This window comes from Palaemon carinicauda, unplaced genomic scaffold (assembly GCF_036898095.1).
Source record: "Palaemon carinicauda isolate YSFRI2023 unplaced genomic scaffold, ASM3689809v2 scaffold43, whole genome shotgun sequence".
NCBI classification, from domain to species: Eukaryota; Metazoa; Arthropoda; class Malacostraca; order Decapoda; family Palaemonidae; genus Palaemon; species Palaemon carinicauda.
The window spans coordinates 10,001-34,563 of NW_027171684.1; the positions used below are offsets into that span (position 1 = coordinate 10,001).

General features: G+C 36.1%; 1 protein-coding gene across 1 annotated transcript; it reads right to left on the bottom strand.

The window, feature by feature from the left end:
• Nucleotides 1–391: 391 nt before the first annotated feature.
• Nucleotides 392–21,818, bottom strand: LOC137636893 (carboxypeptidase Q-like). Its single transcript, XM_068369250.1, is given in 12 exon segments — nucleotides 392–595; nucleotides 1,220–1,283; nucleotides 2,594–2,758; nucleotides 4,054–4,172; nucleotides 4,880–4,925; nucleotides 4,927–5,033; nucleotides 6,588–6,669; nucleotides 6,671–6,832; nucleotides 6,834–6,851; nucleotides 9,779–9,929; nucleotides 17,731–17,840; nucleotides 21,418–21,818. Coding segments are annotated over 12 exon segments (1,560 nt in total). The 5' UTR covers nucleotides 21,775–21,818; the 3' UTR covers nucleotides 392–416.
• Nucleotides 21,819–24,563: the final 2,745 nt, after the last annotated feature.

Here is a 24,563-nt window from a genome sequence, read left to right on the forward strand (position 1 = left end):
TAGTCCACTGATCAATTCCATCCGCTTACGACTGCAAATCTCTCTCTCTCTCTCTCTCTCTCTCTCTCTCTCTCTCTCTCACAGCAATTCCATCCACTTACAACTGCAAATCTTATTCGAATCTTATTTCACAAAAATTTTTGGGTCAGTCTTTGCGAAGCGCGTCTTCCACAGAGAGAGAGAGAGAGAGAGAGAGAGAGAGAGAGAGAGAGAGAGAGAGCCTTATTTTTTGTTTGGGTTCCCCCAGGTGCCTCAGTGTGAGGCACCTCGTATATCCACCAGAGAGTTGCTAATGCATCTTCCGGTGTATTTTGCATCTTCCAGTCTTGGATGGTCTGGGATGCATTGGATGGTCTGGGAGAGAGAGAGAGAGAGAGAGAGAGAGAGAGAGAGAGAGAGTTTGCATAGCAGGTGAATCAGGCTTCGTCTTGGACGGTCTCATGTGGCAATCTTTCCGAAATGTCTGCAACAACGTAGGCCACCGAGGCCCACAGGGCTAGACACTTATCCAGTGTCTCCGGATCTTCAACGCTCATCGTGTCTCCGTCGGAATGGTGGAACCAGTAGTAGTTGGAATTGGCGTTGTAAAGAGAACCTTTGTAAGAAAAAAAGGAAAAAAGGGAATTGAATCCTTCCACGTGCATTCAGGGAGAGTCATTCTTTCCCAAATGTAGATATTTAAGATCATGAGTATCGAGAAAATTGAATCTTTAATATTGGAGTAGAATTGATTTCAGGTTTTGAATGAATGAATGATTTGAAGGCAGGATGCCAGGGAGCCTCAAATTCATTCATTCATTCAAAGCTGAATGTAATTTCTTTTTCCAGTATCAAAGATTCAAAGAAGTTTCATTGACACTTGTGATATTTAATCTGAATAAGACAATGAATGAACGAATGAATGAGTTGAAGTTCTTTTTCCAATATTAAAGATTCAAAGAAGTTTCATTGACACTTGTGATATTTAATCTGAATGAGACAATGAATGAATGAATGAATGAGTTGAAGTTCTCTAGCATCAAGACATTGTTACAATGGAGATGACAATTTTGACCGACATCCATAAAAAAAAAAAAAAAAAAAAAAAAAAAAAAAAAAAAAAAAAATTTGAAGTAAACTTTGAGGGATATTCTCCGAGGTTATTATCAACAGATTCATATGATTTAGTGAACTAAATATTTTCTTTTTGAAACATCATAGTTAAAGAATATTAGGTTACCTGTAGGAACACCTGCCCGTGACCATACTTCGATGTCTGGGCCTCCATCCATAGGGCTAACGACCTGTCCCCCCAAAAAATTAATAGGTATAAACTACGGTAACATATTATATGAGCGAATTAATGAGAGAATTTTAACCCTTTTACCCCCAGGCTCTTTGGAGATTTCCAACCCTTAACCCCCAAGGGGTTATTTTTTCCCCCAGCACATTTTGCAGTATATTTTTTTTAAATTGCTCTAACAGCCTTAATTTTTGTCTTAGAGAGGTCAGGTTGGTCTCATTCTCTTGGAAAATGCCTGAATTTTCTCAAAAAATTATCAAAAATACGTCTTTTTGCAAGGACGTACCGGTACGTCCATGGGGGTAAAGGGATGAGTTTTGTGAAACGTATTAGTACGTTCTTTGGGGGTAAAAGGGTTAAAATCTATTGCATCCAGAGAGGCAATGGATATTAGTCATTTCAAAAACCAAAATGTGAATCTCCAAATAGAATCCCAAATATTAGTCATTTCAAAAAGTAAAATTAATCTCCACAATGAATTAATATTCGTTAACATCAAAAGAGACCTATGGCCTTCCAGGAAGAATTCCAGAAGTCATGGATCTCCACAATGAATTAACAATGTTAACATCAAAAGAGACCTATGGCCTTCCAGGAAGAATTCCAGGAGTCATCGATCCCCACAATGAATTAACATTCGTTAACATCAAAAGAGACTTATGGCCTTCCAGGAGGAATTCCAGAAGTCATGGATCTCCACAATGAATTAACATTCATTAACATCAAAAGAGACTTAATACCTTCTAGGAAGAATTCCAGAAGTCATGGATCTCTACAATGAATTAACATTCGTTAACATCAAAAGAGACTTATGGCCTTCCAGGAAGAATTCCAGAAGTCATGGATCTCCACAATGAATTAACAATGTTAACATCAAAAGAGACTTATGGCCTTCCAGGAAGAATTCCAGAAGTCATGGATCTCCACAATGAATTAACATTCGTTAACATCAAAAGAGACCTATGGCCTTCCAGGAATAATTCCAGAAGTCATGGAACTCCAAATAAATTAACATTCGTTAACATCAAAAGAGACCTATGGCCTTCCAGGAAGAATTCCAGAAGTCATGGACCTCCACAATGAATTAACATTCATTAACATCAAAAGAGACTTATGGCCTTCCAGGAAGAATTCCAGAAGTCATGGATCTCCACAATGAATTAACAATGTTAACATCAAAAGAGACCTATGGCCTTCCAGGAATAATTCCAGAAGTCATGGATCTCCAAATAAATTAACATTCGTTAACATCAAAAGAGACTTATGGCCTTCCAGGAAGAATTCCAGAAGTCATGGATTTACCAAATTTACCTTCGTGGTGTTGAGTGGTTCCAGGAGATTCATGATCTCCTGCATAATACAAGTAGCCTCTTCGGTCCCACTGAAGGCCAGTCCAAGAGGGCTAAACGTCCCAATGTCCGATTCCATCAATAGCTGATAATTTTCTTTCTCGTCGATGTGTTTGTTGTAATATTCCTGTAAAGGACAGGATGAGAAAGGTGTAATGTTATTTGATTAAGCACTCTCTCTCTCTCTCTCTCTCTCTCTCTCTCTCTCACACACACAAATAACATTTTGCTTCAACATGATTTTATTTAAGAGAGAGAGACAGACAGACAGAAAGAGTAACCATTCTCTCTCTCTCTCTCTCTCTCTCTCTCTCTCTCTCTCTCACACACACACACACACACAAATAACACTTTGTTTCAACATAGTTTTACTTGAGAGAGAGAGAGAGAGAGAGAGAGAGAGAGAGAGAGAGAGAGAGAAAATGGTTCCTCTCTCTCTCTCTCTCTCTCTCTCTCTCTCTCTCTCTCTCAAATAACACTTTGCTTCAACATACTTTTATTTAGAGAGAGAGAGAGAGAGAGAGAGAGAGAGAGAGAGAGAGAGGAACCATTATTGAAAATATATTCTGTACAGTTGTGAGTTTTAGTGGAATAATGGATGAAAAATATACCTGATAAGTTACCCAAAATTAAAAAAAAAATAGCAAATAAACACCTTTACCCTCTGTATCAAAAACATTACTGTACTCTAATAAAAATATTGCATTTCTGTTAAAATCCTTTAGAAAAATATTTGTCAAAGAAACGCATGAGCAGCCCAAATAAAATCTCCAGCTTTGAGGAAAACTTGTTTGGAAAAATGACCAAGACGAAAATTGGCAGCATTTTTTGGAGGGGCGGAGTTCACTGCTATTCAAAAATTTACATTAACTTTATTTAGAGGTAATAAGAGTAAGGCCGGGAGCACACTAGCGACTCTGTGGCGCCACAAAGCCACAGCATCGTGTGGCGGGGATGAGGTCTCCCATAGGTTTCCATTGTTTTCAAGTTTTGCCGCACAAACTAGCGACTGTGGCAAGCGACTGTGGCTCTCTGTCGCTCAAACCCGCCATATGTGTGGCGTGGCTTTGTGACGACTCTGTGGCGCCACAAAGCCACAGCATCGTGTGGCGGGGATGTGGTCTCCCATAGGTTTCCATTGTTTTTCAAGTTTTGCCACGCAAACTAGCGACTGTGGCAAGCGACCTGTGGCTCTCTGTCGCTCATCCCCGCCACGGGGCGTGGCCGTGGCTTTGAAAACAATGGAAACCTATGGGAGACCACATCCCCGCCACACGATGCTGTGGCTTTGTGGCGCCACAGAGTCGCTAGTGTGCTCCCGGCCTAAAAGTCTTTTCTCATAGCTGTAGATGTAGCGCCTTAAATTGGTTAGCTTTCCAGTTGATTTGTTTTCTGTAAACTCAATGGGAATTACTCACTCACCTGTCCACCAATTAGTCCTTGTTCCTCGCCAGTCCATAATATGACGCGAATTGTCCTTCGTGGCCTTAAGCCCAGGTTTTTGAGAACCACAGCAGCGTTCCATGAGATGGTGACACCACCTTGATCAAAATTGAATCGTCGTTAAAATGCCTATGTTTATGATAATATCCATTTCTTATTTTCCATCTATGAGGCTACTTTAATTGTGTGACCTTAGTTCGTAATTTAAGTGATATTTCGTTTTTCCCTACGATTAAATGACAAGAAAAAATATTGACAAAGGATTTTGAATTATGGGAGTAAGTAATATTGAATTCATAGGCACCACTCAAGGGATAGTAATCAAAACTAAAGCTGTGACTGTGACATCACAAATCAATTGATAAAAATTGTACCAACCGTGTGTCACACGATCGTACATAGTTCATTTTGTGTATATGTTATGCTAGTACCTTTGCTCTTCCCTCGCACTAAAATGAACCAGATTAAACATGTCTGCTTTTTTCCTCTGTAAACATTGTCTGTTTTTCAAATATGAAATTTCTTGTTGCTTTGAGCTTTTGTATATAAAGGAGAGTGTTCTATAATAAATTTACTCAGTTGCTTTCAACCTGCCCTTTGAGTCACAACCTTCTCTCGGCCCGTCACAAAATCGTTTAACCAACACCGTCGAATAAGTTGTTAACATTTGATTCAAGAACTATATCAAATCTGATTTATCAGATAGCCACTTCCAACCTAGACCCAATTGCATTCAGAAACCTTTCAAAACACATTGTTAACGCGCAATCAGAGGTGGTATACAGCAATGTAAATCAGCACTTACCGCCATCATCCATAGCGCCCTGTCCCACATCCCAAGAGTCCAGGTTGTCCCGACACCACCACAATCTCCTGAGGAGACTCGGACCCTTCTACTTCGGCTATGGTGTTTCGAGAGGTGGTGTCAGGGAAGTTAACAGAGCCCATCTTCAGAGAATCTCAATGGCGTCTCCTAGAAGTATAATGGGTGAGGGCTGGTGGGGAAATGGTTTTCGAAGTGGTGTTAGTCTTCGTCAAAATAAATCGCATACAACTATTCAACCAATATAATATTTTCTATAATTATTTACCCAAGCATAGTGATCATTGACTAACGTGAACGGAGGGCAAATCATATCTTAAATTCGTCGAAAAAGGGCCATTATAACATAAGCATTAACGGTGAAATTTATAGTCTAATAATTAATCATGAAATATAAAAATTTTTCCACACAGAAACTTAACAGATAATCTATCTATTATGAATTGCATTTGAATGTTGAAAACATGAAACCCTTGCTGTTTATCTATCACAGAAAAGGTCCTCATAAGACTATCTAAGAGAGACTTCATATTAACCTTTTGCAGAGGCGATCTTCATCAGCCAATTTTGACCAACTCCATGTTTACCTATTGCAGAGACGTCCCACAAACAACTGTTTTGGTCGACTTCATGTTTACGTATCACCAAAATGAGCCTCAATTGTCTATTTTGGAAGATTCTTGTGCTTATATATTTGACCCATGTAGACAGATAATGAGACGTCGGAATATGGGTTTTCTTCATTTATTACAAAAGGTTCGTTCGTAGGTATACCGTACACAGCTACCCTCTCAGGTGAGGGACTTGTCAACTCGAGGCGCCCAAAGGCAACTAACTCCCTTAGCTACCAAAATGCAATCTTGCTACAATAATATGCTGAGTTATAGGTTTTTTGTGGAATTCTCATGATTAAAGAGTTCATTTACCTTGATGTACAACACACATCTACATACATGAATTAGGGACATACTACAAAGACGACCCTTAACGGACTAAATTAATGAGGTGAACCTCGATAATGTATTTTGGATTTTTTTATTTTTTTATTTATCACAAAGGGCTGCCCATTTAGGTATCATTGAAAATGCCCCACAGTAAACTATTTAGTATGGATATCCTGTTTACCTATAACAAAGGAGGACCACTATAGGCTATTTTGTTAGAGCTTATTTTTACCTATCAGATATAGACAACCTTTATAAGAGTTCTAAAAACTTATTGTTTTCTCGCATCCTGACATCTAAGGTCATTGACGCCGATATCATTTATCATATATAAAAAATAAAATAATATTCAATTGAAACCATAAAAGTTATGATTGTCATTATAAAAGTTCAATAGATTTCAGAAGACCTGCTTCTGGAATAAATCTAAAAATTTTGCTCGCATAGTAAGACATATCATGTCCAAGAATCTTGGCAAGGATGAACATGTCATCCTCACCTCGAGTTTTCAAACAGATAGATCTGTTTTGAGGCCCGAGGTGAGGATGGCAGGTTCATCCTTGCCAAGATTCTGGACATGATGTGTCCTACTATGCGAGCGGCATCTTTATTATAATTGGGGCGTTTGGTCAAAAAAAGCCTCACTGTTAAAGGTACCAAACAGTCATTGCAATACGGTTGGTGTTAGCCCTTCGGCAGAAAGTCGTGTGTCAACCGAGCGTGACCAACGACCCCCAGTAGATGACTGATAGAGAACTCACCTCTTTCTTGCATCCTTGCCAGCATAGCGGCATCTTCCACAGTGATACAACCTGTTGGTATTTTTGTTTTCTGAAGAGTACCATTGCTGTCCCGTGTGTGGGGAATTAATGGAGAAGGGACTGACCGAGCGAATTAAGGATGCCACAGCCCCGACTTCTGCGGCCTTTGATGCTCCTTCGGACCTGTATTTGACTGTCTCCCCGTAGGATACCCACTCTGGATTGTAAACCCACTATTCTCCCTTTAGCCTGGAATTAAAATAACTTACCTGATAAGTTTAGCAATTTAGGGTGTCATTATGGTAACTTTTCTATTTAGTTGGAAATACAAAATTTTTTGCAATAAACTTTAAAAATAACATTAAATATAATAGGTGAAATTCACCATAAGTTATGATATAGATTTCCTACCCTGTGCTCACATTTATCAGAGTACTGAGTTATAATAATAATAATAATAATAATAATAATAATAATAATAATAATAATAATAATAATAATAATAATAATAATAATAATAATAATAATTTTGCTAATGTGGCAATCTCATTGCCCACCCTTGGAAAGGGCAATTGGCCAAAAATGAGTAACAAGGGAGAGATACAGCCTCATCTCACGGTTGTTACCCCTCGGGATGACACCCGGTCTATCGCCTAGCTGTAAAGGCCTAATTAACTCTTGAAAGGGTAACAGGGTTAGCTGAAAGCAAATATAAAACTTGGAGCTAACAGTCTTACCCTTGGCTACTTCATGAGCGATCATAACCCTGTACCCTAAAGAGAATTTGATGGTATACTACTACTAGTATAGCGTACTGCCCTGAGGCAGGTCCTTTCATGGATTAATGGCCCTCCATAATTCTCTATTCATGGCCACCTCTTTTAGCCCTTGACTTCCTTTCCCTTCCTCTAGGTCTTTGTCCCTCAAATTTATGTTCTATAATGCCCTTCAGCAACCTATGTCCTCTTGAATTGTGTCCTATCCAGTTTTTCTGCCTTCCCTTTCTTGTTTCTAACTAGGGTTCTCTCTTCTCCAACCATTCTTAGTACTCCTTCATTTGTCTTATGATCTCTCCAACTTATTTTCAGCATCCTTTTCCATGTCCACATTTCAAATGCTTCCAGATGTTTGTTGTCTGTTGCTTTTATAGTCCACGTCTTCGGATACGTCCCTGATTATACACGATATCCTTCGGATAGTCGTTCCGGGGGTTAGAACCCCGTGATACTTGACGGTAATTCTCTTGTAATATCTCTCGCAGAAATATTATACAGTAGGAAGCTGCCGAAGGGAACTTCCATCAGGACGACATGGCTATCTCGCCCAAAAATAGATTTTTCCTACGTCAAAATCAGTTTTATAGTCCACGTATCAAAACCATGCAATGCTGCACTCCAGTGTGCAACTTTTTTACAAAATCTTTGCTTCAGTTTCACTCTCAGTTTTCTCGTTAACACTCGTCTCTTTCTCTCTTTCTTATAAGCTACCGTATCTTGAGCTATTCTGCTCTTAAAACTCTTCACTGCAGTTTCTTGTATTAGGATACTTCCCAAGTAATTAGAATGACTGACTTCCTCCACAGTTTCATCACCAATCTCCATGTTTATTGGAGGTCCTTGCCTTCTTGCATTTCTCATCACCTTGGTCTTAGACATATTTATTTTCATTCCATATTCTCTGCTGCCCTGTTTATCTTCTTTATCATCAAGGAACCATTATGTCATCTTCCAGATCTTCTGGCTCGGCCAGACCAAGCGCGGCTAGCGGCGAGGTTATGGCGGCAAATTGAAACCTTAGGTATCTTATGTAGGTGGCCAGATAGGAGGCGCGGGAAGCCCTCGCGCCTCCTCGCGCCTCCTATCTGGCCACCTACTTAAGATACCTAAGGTTTCAATTTGCCGCATAACCTCTTGCCGCTAACCTCGCCGCTAGACGCGCTTGGTCTGGCCGGGCCCTTACGGTGACTCTTTCGTCGTCACTGAAAGAACAGAATTGGTGACAGGTAACATACCTGCCTGACTCCTCATCAAGCAGCTCCATGTTCGGAATCTTCATCTGCAATATGTACCGTTACTGTTTGATTTAGATATAATTTTTATTAACCTTCTATCTCTCCAATCAATGGATATGGTTTTTTTTTAGAATTTCCAGTAGTCATATCCACTGAATCGTTTCAAAAGCTTTCTTAAAGTCAATGAAACAAACAAATATTACCCCATTAACATCTAAAGCTCTTTCCAATATATTCTTTAGCTTTTGCTTTTAACTTCCAAGCTATTATTCCAAGCCATTTTTATATGCATGACTAATTAAGCTTATTCTTCCATGGCATCTCCCGCTGGAGTTTTAAAGAACTCTGCTGGAATATCATCTGGTCCTGGAACTTTAGTATTTTCAGTTTCTTTATAGTTAATGTGATTTCCCTGTCTAGTAAATCAGGGACAAAGTCATCATTGCCTACTTCCTCCTCTTCTTCTTCTACTTCTATACACACATTATATATATATATATACACACACACACACACACACACATATATATATATATATATATATATTTATGTATATGTATATATATATATATAAATATATAAATATATATATATATATATATATATATGTATATATATATACAGTATATATATATATATATATATATGTGTGTGTGTGTGTGTGTGTGTGTGAGATATATTTTGCACATTTAAACGTGTTTTTTCATATTTCAAACAAGCCATATATAATAATACATTAATGTCTGGATTCTCTTAACAATCAGTGTCGAGGCAAAATCATTCAAAGACAATAGCATCTGACTGGTCGGGATTCGAACCCTGGTCCAGGATGCTTGTATGGCAGTGACCGTACCCTTAATGGTACGGTCACTGTCATACAAGCATCCTAGACCAGGGTTCGAATCCCAGCCAGTCATATGCTATTGTCTTTGAGTGATTTCGCCTCGAGACTGAACCCGAGGTCGTTAAGAGAATCCAGACATTAATGTAAAAATATATATGGCTTAATTTATATATATATATATATATATATATAATATATATATATATATATATATATATATATTGATAAACCCCATGTACGAAATTAATTACTGGCGCATTATTAACTTTTGAAATTCGACTACAAACATTGATAAACTCATACGTTAGAAATGTAACTCACAAGGTGTGCTTTCTTTTCCAACTCAAGGAAATCCTTCACGACAAGCACTGGGGCCCGGATGCCTTCCTCTGGAGTTCCTACCGAGCTCCCTAGACCCAGGAAATCCAACTTGTGGTGACGAGGTAAGATCATCCAAGCTGACTCCTCGTTCCTGTTGTGAATATTAAAGGGCTCGAAACTATTTTAAGTGGAGTTTTATTGATATGTAAAAAGAAGAGTATTATTTTATAGTTATCATAATTTCATTCTCGTTTCTCGGGTGCACTTTTCACTCTTTTCGTGGTGTTTCTCGCTCCCGAACAAATGAGTGCTGTAAATCGAACAATATATTAATTCAGATGTGCTGGTCTGCGAAGTCATTCAGTGCCATAGTCCACAAAAATAAGGTAAAAGTTTGAAATTTAGAAGGAAAAAAATTAAGAAAAGACATATAAATGAAGTAAAAGTACAAGAACATCGTAATGTATTGAGAAACACTACTCTATCATTCTACTGTGTTAAACCTTCTGGGGAGCTGTTGTTGTCGTCTGTGACGGTCTGTCTCTCCCCAAACATGAACTTTTACGGTTTTACCCCAATAAAGTAAGTGAATTAACCAACTTGTCTTCTTGGATCCTAAGTATTGATAGACGAGATTGTTACGGATATGGAAGCGAGTGCAGCTACGGGCCAAAGAAATGCTACAAAAAAACCTTACAGGAGATAGATGAAAATCATGTAGGATCTGGTACCCTGGCTTAGGTGAGGGAAGGGAAGGAGTAGGACCCGGTACCCTGGCTTAGGTGAGGGAAGGGAAGGAGTAGGACCCGGTACCCTGGCTTAGGTGAAGGAAGGGAAGGAGTAGGACCCGGTACCCTGGCTTAGGTGAGGAAGGGAAGGAGTAGGACCCGGTACCCTGGCATAGGTGAGGGAAGGGAAGGAGTAGGACCCGGTACCCTGGCTTAGGTGAGGGAAGGGAAGGAGTAGGACCCGGTACCCTGGCTTAGGTGAGGGAAGGGAAGGAGTAGGACCCGGTACCCTGGCTTAGGTGAGGGAAGGTAAGGATAGAACGTTTCTCCATGTCATTAAGGTATGTTTAAAAATAAACTATAGAACTGTCATTTCTTTTTCTCTTATCGATTTCAATATCATCATACTACTGTCATTAAAGATGAGTACTTAGACCTACCAAGACAATAATAAGAGGCGGAAAATATACTTGTACTGTATATTTAGACTATTGTATAGACTCATATATTTGTACTGTATATTTAGACTATTCTATAGATTCACTGATTTTATATTGATATACAATATGTGAATATTTGAATAAGCATTTAAAAGAAAGGTATTTACATACTCTTAAGTAATCCCGTTTTTTTTTTTTTTTTTTTTTTTTTTTGCTACTCTTCTCAAATGGTTTTTATTCAGTGCTATCATTGATTTTCCCATAGTAAGACTTTGTTGTTATTCGTCAATTACTGTATGCATATTTATGGTATGATATTTAAGGGTCCAGTGTGTATTTACATATATATTGTAAGAACTATTTCCAAAACATGACCTTTCGGCTTTCGTGGAATTTTTTTTTTATTTTTTTTTTTTTTTTTTTTTTTTTTTTTTTCAGAAATGACCGCACTTTATCTAAAAAAGAAGTCTAACATTTAATAAAGAATATTTTAAGCTTTCAATTCAGATGATTCGAAGGGTTTTTTCTCCTGAAAACGTCGAAGTCTCGAAGATATTTTTTTTTCTTTTTTTTTTTTTTACAGAAATGACTGCACTTTATCTTAAAAAAAAGTCTATCATTTAATAAAGAATATTATAAGCTTTCAATTTAGATGATTCAAAGGGTTTTCCTCCTGTAAATAATATATATTCCAAAGCGTTTTGTATTGCAATCATGTTTCTACCTATCCATTCGCTATATGTTTGATTTCCCTATGAATAAATTAGTCAATTCCAGTTAGCGTTTCTGTCCAAATTATGACTATATATATATATATATATATATATATAGCAAAGTGTATAAATTCTTCTTCACCTAATGGGTTAACTACTGCACTGTAATTGTTCAGTGGCTACTTTCCTCTAGGTAAGGGTAGAAGAGACTCTTTAGCTATGGTAAGCAGCTCTTCTAGGAGAAGGACACTCTAAAATGAAAAGATTGTTCTCTAGTCTTGGGTAGTGCCATAGCCTCTGTACCATGGTCTTCCACTGTCTTTGGTTAGAGTTCTCTTGCTTGAGGGTACACTCGGGCACACTATTCTATCTAATTTCTCTTCCTTGTTCTCTAGTATTGGGTAGTGCCATAGCCTCTGTACCATAGTCTTCCACTGTCTTGGGTTAGAGTTCTCTTGCTTGAGGGTACACTTAGGAACACTATTCTATCTAATTCTCTTCTTGTTTTATGTTTATATAGGAAATATTTATTTTGGTGGTGTTTGCTATCCTTGAAATGTTTTATTTTTCCTTGTTTCCTTTCCTCACTGGGCTATTTCCCCTGTTGGGACCCCTGGGCTTATAGCATTCTGCTTCTCCAACTAGGGTTGTAGCTTAGCAAGTAATAATAATTGATGTACATAGTGCTAAGTTTTAGCTTGCCTCCAGCCAACGATACGACATTTAAACTAACACATTGTTGATTTAAATTTGTCCCCCAGTAAATGGGTAGTTCTATGCAATAATGCAATATAAATATTGATCAACACGTAAGGCATGAAAGCAATATTGATTTTGTTCATTTGTATAATCAACACTTTTAAAAATTTGCATTTTAAAAAACGGAAAATGTCTGTCAAAATTGTATACCATGTTTTTTACCGTTTTAAAAACGGATATATTAACGTAAAGGAGTGATATTACGGCTACTAACCCCGTAAAAGATAATAACAAATATGGTGAAATTACGGTCGCTTGTATTTTTACAGAAATACGGTTAAGAACGGTATATTTTTACGGAGAATTTCCTAGTAAAATTACGGTTTTTTTTCAACAGTGATATGCTTGATAAAGGGTGTTTTACATCCAGGAATTTTTTTTTTTTCTCCAGTCAGAGAAATGGGAATAGCCGTTGCATTAAATGTTCAGTGAGGCAGAGACATCAATTTAGAAGGTTCTCTAATCGTATTTGAGAAGAAAGAGATAATTTTGACTGGGTAGGCCTACAATCTAGAGACCTTTAAACTAGGCCTAATTTTTTACACTTGAGAAATATCAAATGGTGAAGGAGACGTGTACAGTAGTCCTATAGGCCACCAATTTAGATATTACTAGTTTAGATCATATAGGACTAAAGGATTCTTAATGCTCCTATTGATGCCTCGAGTAAATGAGAAATTCGAATTGTTGGTAGCTAAGGAGAAAATATAAGAGGAGGAGAAGGTGGAGGAGAAGAAGAAGTAAGAGGAGGAGAAGGGAGAGAAGAAGAAGAAGTAAGAGGAGGAGAAGTGGTAGAAGAAAAAAATGAGAGGAGCAGAAGTGATAGAATAAGTAGAAGTAAGAGGGGGAGAAGAAGTAAGTGGAGGAGAAGTGGTAGAAGGAGAAGAAATAAGAGGAGGAGGAGGAGAAGAAGAAGTAAGAGGAGGAAAAGGGGGTGAAGAAGAAAAAGTAAGAGGAGGGAAATGGGGGAGAAGAAGGAGAAGTAAGAGGAGGAGAAGTGGTAGAAGAAGAAGAAGTGAGAGGAGCAGAAGTGGTAGAAGAAAAACAATGAGAGGAGCAGAAGTGATAGAATAAGTAGAAGTAAGAGGAGGAAGAGGGGGAAAAGAAGAAGTAAGTGGAGGAGAAGTGGTAGAAGGAGAAGAAATAAGAGGATGAGAAGGTGGAGGAGAAGAAGAAGTAAGAGGAGGAAAAGGGGGTGAAGAAGAAAAAGTAAGAGGAGGAAATGGGGGGGAAGAAGAAGAAGTAAGAGGAGGAGAAGTGGTAGAAGAAGAAGTGAGAGGAGGAGAAGTGGTAGAAGGAGAAGAAATAGAGGAGGAGAAGGTGGAGGAGAAGAAGAAGTAAGAGGAGGAAAAGGGGGTGAAGAAGAAAAAGTGAAGAGGAGGAAATGGGGGGGAAGAAGAAGAAGTAAGAGGAGGAGAAGTGGTAGAAGAAGAAGTGAGAGGAGCAGAAGTGGTAGAAGAAAAACAATGAGAGGAGCAGAAGTGATAGAATAAGTAGAAGTAAGAGGAGGAAGAGGGGGAGAAGAAGAAGTAAGTGGAGGAGAAGTGGTAGAAGGAGAAGAAATAAGAGGAGGTGGAGGAGAAGAAGAAGTAAGAGGAGGAAAAGGGGGTGAAGAAGAAAAAGTAAGAGGAGGAAATGGGGGAGAAGAAGAAGAAGTAAGAGGAGGAGAAGTGGTAGGAGAAGAAGTGAGAGGAGCAGAAGTGGGTAGAAGAAAAACAATGAGAGGAGCAGAAGTGATAGAATAAGTAGAAGTAAGAGGAGGAAGAGGGGGGAGAAGAAGAAGTAAGTGGAGGAGAAGTGGTAGAAGGAGGAGAAGAAGTAAGAGGAGGAAAAGGGGGTGAAGAAGAAAAAAGTAAGAGGAGGAAATGGGGGAGAAGAAGGAGAAGTAAGAGGAGGAGAAGTGGTAGAAGAAGAAGAGTGAGAGAAGCAGAAGTGGTAGAAGAAAAACAATGAGAGGAGCAGAAGTGATAGAATAAGTAGAAGTAAGAGGAGGAAGAGGGGGGAGAAGAAGAAGTAAGTGGAGGAGAAGCTTAAGTAAGTAACGGCCCATCTTTGAATTTATAGAATTTAGACCTATGTCCCGTTGGTGTGGCCATAAATAGACCCAGGTTAATTGAGAGAGTGATATCAACTGATAGAATGCAAGGTTTAGCGTCCATAAAGTCTTCAAAATGAGAAAATGTATTATGAAAGCAAATGGACAGACATGTAAAAGCCATTGCTTACGTAAGTCTTTTTTTGGCACCTCGTAACAGCCATTTCAGTCTTATCTTGATTCACCTGAACTTTATTTTGGCTTAATCTATCATAAGCTAACTTTATCTACATTATCCTAGCCTTATGTATTAGCTAAAATATTCATGGCCAAATAAATAGGCTTTAAGAACCTGCCATTAGACTAACTTAGATTTCATGATGCATACACTTCACCAGTAGGCCTATTTTGACATTCAGTCTATTATTATTATTATTATTATTATTATTATTATTATTATTATTATTATTATTATTATTATTATTCCCTAGTTGGAAAAGCAGGGATGTTATAAGCCCAAAGGCCCTAACAGGGAAAATAGCTCAGTGAGGAGAGGAAATAAACTAAAAGAGGAGTTTTAAGAACATCTAGATTAAAATAAATCTATCATATATAAACTATAAAAAACTTAAAAACACCAAAAGGAAGAGAAACAAGATAGAAAGTGTGCCTGAGTGTACCCTCAAGCAAGAGAACTCTACCCTAAGACAGTGGAAGACCATGGTACAGAGGCTATGTCACTAGCCCTGAAAGCATTAGATTCTTACTAGTGGTAACTTCTGTTTAGAAATTATAGATTTAAAATAGTCGTAGAAGCGAAACTTTTCTAGTTTTAAGCATAGAATTTAATAGCATCACAATAGTCTTTAGGAATTCAATAAATCATATCTCCCCATGTGTGTTACTTCCCAGATATAGAGACAATAGTCATGTATATTTTCTTCTTTAATTTCCCATACTTTTCTCTACATGGGAATTTTTTTTAAGGATTTCACACGCTCCGCAATGAGTTACTTTGTAAAATATCTATGAGAGAGAGAGAGAGAGAGAGAGAGAGAGAGAGAGAGAGAGAGAGAGAAGTCCATTTCTTTTAGCGATGCATATTTGCACCGACTCGCAGCGGTGCCCTTTTAGCTCGGAAAAGTATCCCGATCGCTGATTGGTTGGACAAGATCATTCTAACCAATCAGCGATCAGGAAATTTTTCCGAGCTAAAAGGGCACCGCCGCGAGTCGGTGCAAATATGCATCGCTAAAAGAAATGGACTTTTGCACCGACTCGCAGCGGTGTCCTTTTAGCTCGGAAAAGTTTCCGGATCGCTGATTGGTTTGGACAAGATAATTCTCAACCAATCAGCGATCAGGAAATTTTTCCGAGCTAAAAGGGCACCGCTGCGAGTCGGTGCAAATATGCATCGCTAAAAGAAATGGACTATAGGCGCTGAAGTGTTATAGGCCTTCTGTAGACCATAGCTGTTCGAAAGGAAACTTTGATGTTAATATGAAATTAGTTTCTTTTGTAAAGAAATATATTTTGAAATTGAATAGTCTAAGGCTACAGGAAGGTCGTTAGCAACTTGCAAACACAATCACGATAGAAAGACTGGTTTAAGGACTTGTATCCTTTGCTAAATTAAAGGTGAATTGGTCGAGAAATTAGTTATGATGACTAAAAAATATAAAAACTTCGTGAGACTTTCCAATTATTTTCAGTTATCTCAGTCTTCGTCGTGTATTTTTTTCATTGGTGTGTTATTTCAATTTATAGTAAGTTGTGAAGCTGATATATATATATATATATATATATAAAGTGGCTAAGTGGTAGGTCACTGTGGTTGCAAGTTTCCTGGATCAGAGTTCGATTCCTTGCCGGTCAGAAGCTATTGTCTTTGAGTGGTTCCGCCTGTCCTAACCTTCATTTGTCTGTCTAGAAATAGAGTTCGTAAAACAAATGCCCTTAAACTACTTACTAGATGTAGATTTTAAACTATTTACTTATTCCTTTTTAAAAGTTTAAAGGCCGCTCATGAATGGCAGAGGCAAGGGACAGTAACGTTGCCTTAGCTTTCAGGACAATGCCCTAGAGACTGACCATATGATCAGCACCCAAGCCTCCTCTCCATCCAAGCTTGGACCAGGGAGGGTCATGCTATGGCTGCTGATGACTCAGCAGATAGACCTATAGGCTTCCCCCAAGCCACCCATCCTAGTTCACAAAGGGTGGTGAGGTTCCAGCTACTAAAGGAACTAACAAGTTTGAGTGGGACTAAACCCCAAGCTGGCGATCACCAGCAGGGTTTAAACTTTTAAGGTAATTACCCAAGATTGAGGTAATTTTCATGGTTTTAAGGTAATTCTAAGGTAATTTCAAATTTACTATACATTGTTTTTTAATGATGCGCATTTCCACAGACTCGCAGGTGTCCTTTTAGCTCGGAAAAGTTCCCTGCTCTCTGATTGGTTAGAGTTATCTTGTCCAACCAATCAGCGATCAGGAAACTTTTCTAGGCTAAAGGGGCATCCCTGTGAGTCGGTGCAAATCTGCCTCACTAAAAAGAAGTGACTATAGCTCAAAATTTAAGGAAATTGGAAAATAGTTTTTAAGGTAATCTAAGATAATGGCCACAATTGCATGCTCGAGTTTAAACCCTAAACACCAGTCAGGGACGTTATCACATTGCTCTCTCTCTCTCTCTCTCTCTCACACACAAAACAACCTCTCTCTCTCTCTCTCTCTCTCTCTCACACAAAACAACCTCTCTCTCTCTCTCTCTCTCTCTCTCTCTGTATCTCTCTCTCTCTCTCACAAACAACCCCTCTCTCTCTCTCTCTCTCTCTCTCTCTCACACACACACAAAACAACCTCTCTCTCTCTCTCTCTCTCTCTCTCTCTCACACACACACACACACAAAACAACCTCTCTCTCTCTCTCTCTCTCTCTCTCACACACAAAACAACCTCTCTCTCTCTCTCTCTCTCTCTCTCTCGCACACACACAAAACAATCTCTCTCTCTCTCTCTCTCTCTCTCTCTCTCACACAAAACAATCTCTCTCTCTCTCTCACACACACTCACAAAACAATCTCTCTCTCTCTCTCTCTCTCTCTCTCTCTCTCACACACACACACACACACACACACACAATACAATCTCTCTCTCTCTCTCTCTCTCTCTCTCTCTCACACACAAAACAATCTCTCTCTCTCTCTCTCTCTCTCTCTCACACACACACACAATACAATCTCTCTCTCTCTCTCTCTCTCTCTCTCTCACCCACCTTTCCCAGTGAGGAACGACGACATCTTCCGTGCGGACATTTTCCAGACCTTCGGCCAGGGATGCTTCCAGCATGTAATCGATAGCGGCTTCCAGCATTCCAGAGCCAGTCTGTGGAAGATGATGAAACAGTTGGGTCATTTCAACTGGAGATTAGGCCTAGATCTGTATCTACAGTAAGCAGCTCCTCTAGGAGAAGGACACTCCGAAATCAAACCATTGTTCCCTAGTCATGGGTAGTGTCATAACCTCTGTACCATGGTCTTCCACTGTCTTGGGTTAGAGTTCTCTTGCTTGAGGGTACACTCGGGTACACTATCCTATCTTGTTTTTCTTCTTCTTGTTTTGTTAAAAAAAGATTTTACTTTATATAGGAGATATTTATATTAGTGTTACTGTTCTTAGAATGTTTTATTTTTCCTTGTTTCTTTTCTCACTGGGCTATTTTCCATGTTGGAGTCCCTGGGCTTATAGCCTTCTGCTTTTCCAAGTAGGGTTGTAGCTTAATAATAATAATAATACTAATAATAATAATAATAATTTTCTAACTTTAATTTTTAGTGAAGTTGCAAATCTCTTTACATAATGATTTTTGGCATTTGAATAGAAATAAAATAGATTTTACCGATAAAACGGAGAAATATAAAAAGAAAATTCTATCACAGAAATCACGAGAATATTACGACTGGTGGCAATTGCTCTGTTTCAAAGTGAGATATAATGTTACAAAGAGTCCATGATATATTTCCTAAAGCAAAAGTATATATTTTGGTTCCTTGTGACACAAAAAATCAGTCTTCGAACGTGATATATTTCCTTAAGCAAATATATATATTTTGGTTCCTTGTGACACAAAAAAATCAGTCTTCGAACGTGATATATTTCCTTAAGCAAATATATATATTTTGGTTCCTTCTGACACAAAAAAATCAGTCTTCGAACGTGATATATTTCCTTAAGCAAATATATATATTTTGGTTCCTTGTGACTCAAAAAATCAGTCTTCGAACGTGATATATTTCCTTAAGCAAATATATATATTTTGGTTCCTTGTGACACAATAAATCAGTCTTCGAATGTGATATATTTCCTAAAGCAAATATATATATTTTGGTTCCTTGTGACACAAAAAATCAGTCTTCGAACGTGATATATTTCCTTAAGCAAATATATATATTTTGGTTCCTTGTGACACAAAAAATCAGTCTTCGAACGTGATATATTTCCTTAAGCAAATATATATATTTTGGTTCCTTGTGACACAAAAAATCAGTCTTCGAACGTGATATATTTCCTTAAGCAAATATATATATTTTGGTTCCTTGTGACACAAAAAATCAGTCTTCGAACGTGATATATTTCCTTAAGCAAATATATATATTTTGGTTCCTTGTGACACAAAAAATCAGTCTTCGAACGTGATATATTTCCTTAAGCAAATATATATATTTTGGATCCTTGTGACACAAAAAATCAGTCTTCGAACGTGATATATTTCCTAAAGAAAATATATATATTTTGGTTCCTTGTGACACAAAAAATCAGTCTTCGGACGTGATATATTTCCTTAAGCAAATATATATATTTTGGTTCCTTGTGACACAAAAAATCAGTCTTCGGACGTGATATGTTTCCTTAAGCAAATATATATATTTTGGTTCCTTGTGACACAAAAAATCAGTCTTCGAACGTGATATGTTTCCTTAAGCAAATATATATATTTTGGTTCCTTGTGACACAAAAAATCAGTCTTCGAACGTGATATATTTCCTTAAGCAAATATATATATTTTGGTTGCTTGTGACACAAAAAATCAGTCTTCGAACGTGATATATTTCCTTAAGCAAATATATATATTTTGGTTCCTTGTGACACAAAAAATCAGTCTTCGAACGTGATATATTTCCTTAAGCAAATATATATATTTTGGTTCCTTGTGACACAAAAAATCAGTCTTCGAACGTGATATATTTCCTTAAGCAAATATATATATTTTGGTTCCTTGTGACACAAAAAATCAGTCTTCGAACGTGATATATTTCCTTAAGCAAATATATATATTTTGGTTCCTTGTGACACAAAAAATCAGTCTTCGAACGTGATATGTTTCCTTAAGCAAATATATATATTTTGGTTCCTTGTGACACAAAAAATCAGTCTTCGAACGTGATATGTTTCCTTAAGCAAATATATATATTTTGGTTCCTTGTGACACAAAAAATCAGTCTTCGAACGTGATATATTTCCTTAAGCAAATATATATATTTTGGTTCCTTGTGACACAAAAAATCAGTCTTCGAACGTGATATATTTCCTTAAGCAAATATATATATTTTGGTTCCTTGTGACACAAAAAATCAGTCTTCGAACGTGATATATTTCCTTAAGCAAATATATATATTTTGGTTCCTTGTGACACAAAAAATCAGTCTTCGAACGTGATATATTTCCTTAAGCAAATATATATATTTTGGTTCCTTGTGACACAAAAAATCAGTCTTCGAACGTGATATATTTCCATAAGCAAATATATATATTTTGGTTTCTTGTGACACAAAAAATCAGTCTTCGAACGTGATATATTTCCTTAAGCAAATATATATATTTTGGTTCCTTGTGACACAAAAAATCAGTCTTCGAACGTGATATATTTCCATAAGCAAATATATATATTTTGGTTTCTTGTGACACAAAAAATCAGTCTTCGAACGTGATATATTTCCTTAAGCAAATATATATATTTTGGTTCCTTGTGACACAAAAAATCAGTCTTCGAACGTGATATATTTCCTTAAGCAAATATATATATTTTGGATCCTTGTGACACAAAAAATCAGTCTTCGAACGTGATATATTTCCTTAAGCAAATATATATATTTTGGTTCCTTGTGACACAAAAAATCAGTCTTCGAACGTGATATATTTCCTTAAGCAAATATATATATTTTGGATCCTTGTGACACAAAAAATCAGTCTTCGAACGTGATATATTTCCTTAAGCAAATATATATATTTTGGTTCCTTGTGACACAAAAAATCAGTCTTCGAACGTGATATATTTCCTTAAGCAAATATATATATTTTGGTTCCTTGTGACACAAAAAATCAGTCTTCGAACGTGATATATTTCCTTAAGCAAATATATATATTTTGGATCCTTGTGACACAAAAAATCAGTCTTCGAACGTGATATATTTCCTTAAGCAAATATATATATTTTGGTTCCTTGTGACACAAAAAAATCAGTCTTCGAACGTGATATATTTCCTTAAGCAAATATATATATATTTTGGTTCCTTGTGACACAAAAAAATCAGTCTTCGAACGTGATATATTTCCTTAAGCAAATATATATATTTTGGTTCCTTGTGACACAAAAAATCAGTCTTCGAACGTGATATATTTCCTTAAGCAAATATATATATTTTGGTTCCTTGTGACACAAAAAAATCTATGTCTGAAATAAATAAAAGAGCCACAAAATGAAATCATGCAGTTCAAAGTCACGTGATATATTTCCTGAATTAAATATATATATTTTGGTTCCTTGTGACACAAAAAATCTGTCTTTGAAATAAATAAAAGTCACAAAATGAAATCATGCAGCCTCTGTTCCTCTTGTAAAAACAGACTTTCCCTACAAAAGAAAAGTTTAAATGTAAAATTTTCCAGACATAGGTCTACTTACTTGTCTGGGACCGTAGGTATCAACTAGTTTTGCAAGGGAATCGTAGGCCCTTCCTTTATAATCCCCTTTGGTAACGTAGTCGATGATCTGATTTACAGTTTTTTGGTATCCCTTGATTTCCTTAATAAGTTTGGGGGTTAAAAGACTAGTACAGTTATTGGATTCACTTATATCAGGCTGCCATTGAGTCGTAGGACTAGGGGTAGCGTGACTAGCGTCACTTTCAGAATCGAATAATGAATTTGAAAGGAAAGAAACTGGAGCCAATTCATCCTTGGCCTTAAGAATATGAATGCCTTCGCAAATAAAAAGACTATAGAATATCAAGAACAAAACGTATATGTCTGTTAGAATCATTGTTCCACCCGAAACTGAAAGAGCAATAGCGTTGGAAAAACAGCTTGTAGTCGACTGAATATAAAGCTACCGTATCTCGTGATATGTAGCCCTCACGAAATCTCCTATCTCTTTATAATCTTAATGAAGTCTTTCGTAATCTTATCTGAAATGATTTACTTGTTATTGTGAAGTAAAATAACAATAATGAAAGAGGCGAAGATAAGAAAACTATAGATTCAAGGGAAGAACACCGAAAATTGACGTAACCATTTTATGCCCGTTTAGCATTGTATAGATATCTATGAAAACCCCCAATGGAAATCTTTTGTATACTGTAGGCCTATACATAAAAAAGAACATTTATGTCTCTTCCGTCACTTCACGTCTTCCAAAAACACGAATCAATTGAGAGCGTTTTGCAAATTATCAAACAATAACCGTTAATCAGTTAGAATGAATAATGATCACCCAAAATGTTAAATTTGAATCTATAATAAATTATTGAACTACAACTGTTATTGTGTATTTACCTGCCTTACTTATTAACTCGAGCTCTTCAATAAATTAAAAGCAGCCAGTTAAAACTAGTTATTGAGTGTGAAACGTTAACTACCTTATTTCCGAGTCAAAAGTTGAAAATATCTTATTTCTGTGATTCAAAAGTTGAAAATATCTTATTTCTGTGAGTCAAAAGTAGAAAATATCTTATTTCTATGAGTTGAAAGTTGAAAATATCTTATTTCTGTGAGTCAAAAGTTGAAAATATCTTATTTTTATGAGTTAAAAGTTGAAAATATCTTATTTCTGTGAGTCAAAAGTTGAAAATATCTTGTTTCTGTGAGTTAAAAGTTGAAAATATCTTATTTCTGTGAGTCAAAAGTTGAAAATATCTTATTTCTGTGAGTCAAAAGTTGAAAATATCTTATTTCTATGAGTTAAAATTTGAAAATATCATATTTTTATGAGTTAAAAGTTGAGAATATCTTATTTTTGTGAGTCAAAAGTTGAAAATATCTTATTTCTATGAGTTAAAAGTTGAAAATATCATATTTTTATGAGTTAAAAGTTGAAAATATCTTATTTTTGTGAGTCAAAAGTTGAAAATATCTTATTTTTGTGAGTCAAAAGTTGAAAATATCTTATTTCTGTGAGTTAAAAGTTGAAAATATCTTATTTCCATGAGTTAAAAGTTGAAAGTATCTTATTTCTGTGAGTCAAAAGTTGAAAATATCTTATTTCTGTGAGTCAAAAGTTGAAAATATCTTATTTCTGTGAGTCAAAAGTTGAAAATATCTTATTTCTGTTAGTCAAAAGTTGGAAATATCTTATTTCTGAGTCAAAAGATGAAAATATCTTATTGCTATGAGTCAAAAGTTGAAAGTATCTTATTTTTGTGAGTCAAAAGCTGAAAATATCTTATTTTTGTGAGTCAAAAGATGAAAATATCTTATTTCTGTGAGTCAAAAGATGAAAATATCTTACTTCTGAGAGTCAAAAGTTGAAAATATCTTATTTCTATGAGTTAAATGTTGAAAGTATCTTATTTCTATGAGTCAAAAGTTGAAAATATCTCATTTCTGTGAGTCAAAAGTTGAAAATATCTTATTTCTGTGAGTCAAAAGTTGAAAATATCTTATTTATGTGAGTCAAAAGTTAAAAATATCTTATTTCTGTGAGTCAAAAGTTGAAAATATCTTATTTTTGTGAGTCAAAAGTTGAAAGTATGTTATTTCGATGAGTCAAAAGTTGAGAATATCTTATTTCTATGAGTCAAAAGTTAAAAATATCTTATTTCTATGAGTTAAACGTTGAAAATATCTTATTTCCATGAGTCAAAAGTTGAAAATATCTTATTTCTGTGAGTCAAAAGTTGAAAATATCTTATTTCTATGAGTCAAAAGTTTAAAATATCTTATTTTTGTGAGTCAAAAGTTGAAAATATCTTATTTTTGTGAGTCAAACGTTGAAAATATCTTATTTCTGTGAGTCAAAAGTTGAAAATATCTTATTTTTAAGAGTCAAAAGTTAAAAATATCTTATTTCTAAGAGTCAAAAGTTGAAAATATTTTATTTCTGAGTCAAAAGTTGAAAATATCTTATTCTTATGAGTCAAAAGTTGGAAATATCTTATTTCTGTGAGTCAAAAGTTGAAAATATCTTATTTCTGTGAGTTAAAAGTTAAAAATATCTTATTTCTGAGTCTAAAGTTAAAAATATCTTATTTCTGTGAGTCGAGAGTTGAAAATGTCTTATTTCTGTGAGTCGAAAGTTGAAAATATCTTATTTCTATGAGTCAAAAGTTGAAAATATCTTATTTCTGTGAGTCAAAAGTTGAATCTACCCTATTCCTTTAAGCCATAAGTAGAAATTACCTTATTTCCATGAGTCCAAAGTTGAAACTACCTTACTTCTATAAGTCAAAAGTTTAAAATACCGTATTTCAATTAGTCAAAAACTGAAACTACCTTATTTCTGAGTCAAAAGTTGAAACTACCTTATTTCTGAGTCAAAAGTTGAAACTACCTTATTTCTGTAAGTCAAAAGTTTAAACTATCTTATTTATATAAGTCAAAAATTGAAACTACCTTATTTCTATAAGTCAAAAGTTTAAACTACCTTATTTCTTAGTCAAAAATTGAAACTACCTTATTTCTGACTCAAAAATTGAAACTACCTTATTTCTGAGTCAAAAGTTGAAACTACCTTATTTCTGACTCAAAAATTTAAACTACCTTATTTCTTAGTCAAAAGTTGAAACTACCTTATTTCTGAGTTAAAAGTTGAAACTACCTTATTTCTGTAAGTCA